Genomic DNA, 6836 nt, shown 5'->3' with positions numbered 1-6836 from the left:
CTTTAGCTGGCTATCAGCTTCAGTCTTTTCATCTATTAATTTCAACATCTTCAGCTATCAGCACTAGCATCTTCAGTGGCCACATTCAGCTTGCAGCATTTACACTAGCATTATCACAGGTTATGCTATATATCTAGTTAATAATTATGTTAAAAAGTTACGGTTTAAAAGTTTCAAAAATGTAGCTTTAGTGTGTTCAATAAATGTTTATCCTTTTTGGCCCGCGACCTAAGGTGTGTTTTGGATTTTGGCCTTTTGTGCGGTTGATTTTCACACCCCTGTCTGACGTGTCAGAACTGGAGTAGACTGATTTAGAGCCTTTATTTACCTTTGTTAAGGCCCAAAGCGCTTTAGACTGTTCAGTCCCATTCACACACTGAGGGAGAGCTGCCATTTAAACCTGTGAACTATCAATCAGAGGTCAGTTGCGCTGTGGCCCCCACAACTGCTATGTTTGTTTTAATTTTTGCATTCAGCCTTTTAAAGTCCCATCAGTTGTCACACACCTAGGTGACATTTGTTCTCCGCATTTCTCCCATCTTCTGTGTGAGCGGTGAGCTGCAGACACAGCTGTGCTCGGGGACCATTTGATGGTTTAACCCCCCAATCCAACCCCTAAATTCTGAGTGTCAAGCAGGGAGGCACTGGGTCCCATATGTAAAGTCTTTGGTATGACTCGCCGGGGATTTGAACTCAAGACCTTCCAGTCTCAGGGCGGACACTCTACCACTTTTGTTACTTTTTTAGTGAACTGTTCCACCTCAAGAGCCTTTGTAATGTCCCCTCTCTCTCGCTCAGACATGTCTTCCACAAAGTCTGCGTAGACCCCTGGTTGAACGAACACTGCACCTGCCCGATGTGCAAACTCAACATCCTGAAAGCCCTGGGCATCATGGTGAGTCTCTTCTGACATCACGCCGTCGCGTCTGACCTCAGCAGTCACACACGCTGACTCTGCCCCTGTCTGCAGACGACCCTCCCGTGCATGGACAGCGTCGTCTTGGACGTGGAGCGTCTGGGTGTCAATCAGCCTTCTGGTAGCCAGAGGGCGCCGCTGAGCGACAACATGCAGCCCTCCATCAGCCTGGAGCCACTCAGCCCGCCCTACTATGTGGCCACGCCCAGAACTCCTGCTGACATCACAGTTGCTGTCACAGGTAAGATAGTGGACTGTGTGTTGACGCAGCAGGACGGCTCAGGACGTCACCTCAGCAGAGACTGAAGGAAATCTGTCCAGCAGATCAAAGATGAGAATGTTAAACCATCGTCTGGGAGTTTAAAGTTCCACTCCAGTCATCTTCTGATATATTTTCAAAGTGGTAGTTGTTTTTAGCCAAAATAAAAACTGTCATTTTCTTTGACATAGTTTCTGCAGAGCGGCTAGAGTTCATTAGACATGCACCTCTGAGATGTGTGCGGGACTGTTGGTGCAGTTGATTTACCAGGACTGTAATAGAAGAATTAGCTTAGCTGGGGGAGGTCCACAACCATGACGAGCCAGAGGCGAGGTCCTCGGCCAAGAACAGGATTACAAATGATACAGCTGGAATCTGAGAACCATCAGCATCAGAAAAATGCTTAAAGAACATACAAAAACATAATTTTCAATAAGTGTGATATTAGAAAATTACATTTTTTTTTACTTTAAACAAAAACCAAACCAAAACTGATGAAAAATGAAAGCAAAAACACAGTTAACAGTAAACAGAGCTTTATTTTGACTCATTTTGCTGATCAAGCTCTTTTTGACAGAGTCATGCCCAGGCTCAGATTCAGAGTTTGTTGTTCATAGTTCTTACAGCTCCACCATGTGGAAACATGAAGTATGCTGCTAATATTTATAGAAGTTTGTAAATAGTTTGACCATTTGTTGTGAGTTTAATATTTGAATATTTGAAGCTCTGTTGTTTGTCAGCATGTTGACCTCTGCTGTCTAACGCTGCACGACTCAGCAGATGTCAGACACACTGCAGCTGTTTCATTGTGTCTGACTGTTTCTGTCCGGTTTAAGTGAAGCTAAACCCACCTCACTCCTGTTTCTTCAGGTAGCGGAAACTTCTTCAACCGGAACTCCGTGTCTGGCCGCAGCGTCGTGTCAGAAATGGAGCTGCCAGACATCCAGGCCTCACTGGACCTCTACGAGGATAACAAGTCCTGAGACCCGCTATCGGGCGACCAGCACCAGACTGTAGGCCTATGTGGACACAGGACCAACCTGTTTGCTGGTCATGTGGTGTACGGGGAAGTTAAAAAAAACCAAGCTGGTTTTGGATCTGTAATTCCCACCAGACTTTTTTCTTGGTGCAGACACAGTTTGCTGGATTCTCGTGACAGTTTCGCCCCACCGATGTTTTTCTTTATTTTGTTTCAAAAACTGATCTCTGAAAGCTCAAAGAGGAGAGGCACAGAGTCCAGAACCACCAGAACCTAAGCAACCAAATCTGGCCCTCAGTTCCAGCTCCAGAACATTGTGAGAAATGCTTTTGCCTGGACAGCTGAGGTACTTTAAAAACTCTCTAAATATCGTGAAATATTGGAGCTGCTTTTGCGTTCTCAGAGCCGTTCTTCTGTTTGCATCTCTCCATAAATGTCTGGACTTTTAACAGAGAAACTCTGAAGGTTTTCACTGCATTTTCAGGGTTTCTGGTCTTGTGTTTAGACTCGCTGGAACTGGATGTTTTGGCCAAAGTAACTGCAGTCCAGAAGGAGTTCTGGGACGTTTCTTATGCCGATGGAGAATTTTCTGCCTTTCTAAAATTCTTTGGACTTTGAAGGTTGTTTGTTTGAGAGGTTTGTTCAAGAAAATGAAAACTTCTCTTTTTATCGTTTAAATCATATTTAAGGAGAACATGGCTTCCTAAAGCTGCTGTTGCTGACGATGGTACCAAAATGACTTCTGGAGTCCTGGAGAATTTTCTTGAGTTTAATATGTTCTGTTTCTGTCTTCTGGAAACACTTCTATGGACTTGTCTAGTTCACAGAAGTGTCCCCAGCCTTTACACGGGTCCTCTTCTGCTTTTAAAATTCTCCTCCTGGAAAACAAGTCCAAGGTTGTGTGGCTGAAAATGGAGCAGTTCAATCAGAACCTCAGCAGAAATCTGAGCCCAGACAAAATCTATCCATGTTTTCCGGTGTTCTGTGTTGAGCTGGAATCAGCCTGAACTCCCGACTGCCTGAGGAGGGATGGGTGGTTCCATGATTAACATCAGTCTGCTGTAAACACTGACTTCCTTATCTGTACATACCAAGTGAGCTTGTTCTTCCTATTCACATGGGAACCAGAACCAGAACCAGAGGGGGTCTGGACAAAGATCTGGATGAAGTATTGACATAATCTTTATCAGTGTTAACTCCCAACAAGGAGAACAGGTTGTAGAAATGGAGAGACTTAGATTTAAAGGGACAGTCCAGCATTTCAGGAAACCTGTCGTTTGTAGATGTGGAGTTCCTCAGGGTGCCATTCTGGGCTCTCAGGCTTCGTATAGATGCAACAAAAGCCTGTCCCATCCTCATTCTCCTCCATAAGTAATGAAGCTGCCAGACGTTCAGGATGTTCTCGGTCATTTCTAAAGATCTTTGAGCTCTGAGGAAATCAGAACTCCTCAGCTAAACTTAAACAGAGCTTCACACTGCAGCTTTATAGAAGCAGAGGATAGAAAACGATCCCTGAGCGAGATGGGATGAAGGCAGGCCTATAGACTGCGGTCCACTCGCTGGACTCCCCTCTTCAGATACAGACCCCCTCCCCATGGCAGAACTCCCGGTGATGGAGCCAAGAGAAGATCCTGCTGACGTTTGGCTGGTCCTCGGCGTGTTCGGGTTTCTGCAGGTCTCCTGAAGTAACAGACTGCTCCTTCCAACTGTATTAAACTGCTTCTAAATTAACCTGCATATTATAATCCATATAAAATTGCTATACAATCTATAATCCTTCAACTGAATACTATCTCTGAAGTGACCTGAAGATGTCTGGAGGGACACTCGGCTGCTGTCCTCGTCTGTCCGTGCTTGTCTCTGTGTGGAGCCATGATGATGATGATGATGATGAAGCTATCAGTCACTGGGTCTTTATTCGGCATCGAGTGTCACCAACTGTTATTAAAGCGTCCTCATTGTGTTTAACTCACTGGTCTCGGTTTGTTCATTTGATCAGTTCTTCATCAGGCTGACTGGTGGAGATCTTCATCATCAGAATGTGAGGAACTGAAGAGGAAGAGTGAAGATTCTGACCAGAGCTGCACTTCCGGTGGTTCTGAAGCTCCACTTCAGATTTTTATGAATTCCTGACTTCAGGGATGTGGTGTTCAACAACACCTCCATCTGATGCACAGATGTTCAAAGATGACTTTAATATTCATGATCAAAGCTAAAACATGTTTATCAACACAAGATGCAGTTTTCAGTTCTGTTCCTTTTTACCAACAGTGACCGCCTCGTCTTCCCACTCAAACATTATGGAGGGGTCTGAAATCTTAGGTGCATGTCCACTGTTAGGAACATAATCTAAAAAAATAAAATATAATCTGGCAATCACATTATGAGTTAAAAAAATGCATAACTGTATTTAATTTTAAAAATTGTCCCAGTGGCCTTTTGTGTCCCTTCTGTTAATTATAATAATGGATTCGATTTTTCCAGGCACTCAAAGCGCTTACATTGTGTTTTCATTATTCATCCTTGGTGATGGTGAACTACTGATGTATCCACAGCTGTTCTGGGGCAGACTGACGGTAACCGTCTACGGCCCCTCTGACCATCACCAGGACATTCACACGCATTCACACACCAGTGGAGCCACACTGGAGGGTGAAACATCTTGCCTAAGGACACAACAACAGCTGGCTGGAGGGAGCGGGGATCGAACTACAAATCCTTTGATCGTACAGCTGACCTGCTCAATCACCTGTGCTACTATTGACCAGCAGTGGCTCAGGTGTTTTTTTTTCTTCATAACTTTATTAAATGCAAAAAAAAATACAGAACATTTAGACAAACTAATCCAAAACAAAGCAATGACAATAATGACAGTGAGGGAAATATGAGTAAAAAATGTATATAAGTTAAAAAAGAAGCAAAAATTAGAAAGATTAAATGAGAGAAAAAAGTTTAGTCATCAAGTAAGGCAGAGTTCAACTGTATGGTATGCTTTGGTGATATGGATCCTTTTGATGATGCTTTAAAAGTGATGTAGTTCATTTACACAACTCAAAAATGTTGATAATTTTTTTTCAATTTTTTTATTTGTGTAAATAAAACTTGGTTTGAAATAATAGTAAATTGACAATATTTTCTAGCTTTTTATTATCAACGCTAAAACAAGTAATGATGTGTTCAAGATTTATTTTACCGTTTATTTTTAATTTATTAGTTGTGAATCGTTCCACTTGGTTCCAAAGATCAAAACCAAATGCACAATTATAAAAAGGTGGAGTATAGTTTCAGGGGAGTTGTTGCTAAACTACAGTTATGATCAACATCTGAACATTATGATATGTACATATTTGTTGGGTAAATATTATGTAAGATTTTTTAATCTATTTCTATGACTTTATTTTTAAAACAAACATTTTCAGGAATAGTTCATGCTTTATTCCAATTAATAATTCCAAATGTATTATTCCAATAAAGGACACCTCTTGCGTTAATGGTCAGTTTGTGACGTCACGACGCACGGGGCGAGGGAGGCGTGGTCAGGTGCGTGCACCCGGAAGTCTTTCGTGGCCAGAGTGAGGGAAAACAACAACAACAGCAGCTGATGTTTGTGTGAAGGCCCGGGAGGTGCAGCTGTTCCGGGAGCTCCGGTGTTCCCGCCGCTTCCAGGATGTGGATCCCGCCGGAGGAGGTGCTGCTGGCCGGGGCCTTGTGGGTGTCCGAGCGGGCCAACCCGTTCTTCATCCTGCAGAGAAGGAGGGGGCACGGCCGCGGAGGGGGCCTCTCCGGTGAGTTCGGCCCATGGCCCGGTTCTTCGGCTCCATCCAGAAGGTTCGGTTTACTGGAACGGGTTTGGGTACTGCCCGGGGACGGATCTTTTCACATCTGAAGTGAATTTTGCGTCAGATGTCCGCTCCGCGGTGGGACCATGAACGCATCACGTCTCCCGTTGTTCTACTGGATGAAACTTGACACCAGAACTGAACCCGTTTCCGCACAGAACCTACTTCAGTCTTACGCCGGACGTGTGTTCCAGTGTGGAGAACGGGGGTGTTGGCTGATCCGTGGAGGAGGAAATTCAGTAAAACCAGCAGACTCAGCTGCTCCTGAAGGTGACATCATCAGGAGTCAGCTGACAGCAGATGTGCCTGCAGATGTCAGCTGGGCTCAAAGGTCACGGCAGCATGACCTGTAGGGGAGGATGGAGTAACATGCTGACCCTCCTCCAGACCCAGCTCCGACACGGCGGCCAAACATGATCCGGTCAGTTCTGAAGAACAGACTGGACCAGGCTTTGGGTTAAAAGTTTGGTTCTGGATGAGCTGTCAGCTGATCTGTGATGCAGCACCAGGATACTGTTCAACCTGTCCTTTTTTTCCCCTTAAGTTATAAACTGACCAATAAGATGCCTCAATAAAAGTACAGTGAGACAGATGCAAGTTCTCCCACTGAGGGGTCTGAAATGTTCATTTTAGGTCCATGTGAGAGATTTCATCTAAAAAAAATACTCTGGAAATCACATTGTATGATTTTTTTTAACAATAATGTATATGTATGCTACTGGTGCAAATAAGTATTTCAACATCTGTCTACTAGTTGGAATTCTGACTTTAAATAGTCCACCTCCACTTCTTATCCTAAATTAGAAGCTCCTCTTTGAGGTGGTTAGGTGGATAAAGACCCCC

At 44.0% G+C, this 6836-nt stretch overlaps 2 protein-coding genes across 2 annotated transcripts in view; both read left to right on the top strand.

The window, feature by feature from the left end:
* Positions 1 to 4122, top strand: part of rnf130 (ring finger protein 130) — a 19438-nt gene extending 15316 nt beyond the window's left edge. Inside the window, exons 7-9 of the mRNA XM_024264604.2 lie at positions 799 to 895; positions 971 to 1157; positions 2046 to 4122. Coding sequence (XP_024120372.1) covers positions 799 to 895; positions 971 to 1157; positions 2046 to 2158 — 397 coding nt within the window. The 3' untranslated portion in view covers positions 2159 to 4122. The remainder of the gene's footprint in view (positions 1 to 798; positions 896 to 970; positions 1158 to 2045) is intronic.
* A 1567-nt stretch (positions 4123 to 5689) lies between these two features.
* LOC112141462 (TBC1 domain family member 9B) overlaps positions 5690 to 6836 on the top strand; it is a 16653-nt gene continuing 15506 nt past the window's right edge. The window contains exon 1 of the mRNA XM_024264595.2: positions 5690 to 5939. Coding sequence (XP_024120363.1) covers positions 5822 to 5939 — 118 coding nt within the window. The 5' untranslated portion in view covers positions 5690 to 5821. The remainder of the gene's footprint in view (positions 5940 to 6836) is intronic.

The sequence above is a fragment of the Oryzias melastigma genome, linkage group LG10 (genome assembly GCF_002922805.2).
Source record: "Oryzias melastigma strain HK-1 linkage group LG10, ASM292280v2, whole genome shotgun sequence".
Classification (NCBI taxonomy): Eukaryota; Metazoa; Chordata; class Actinopteri; order Beloniformes; family Adrianichthyidae; genus Oryzias; species Oryzias melastigma.
This window is presented reverse-complemented; position numbering and strand designations above follow the sequence as displayed.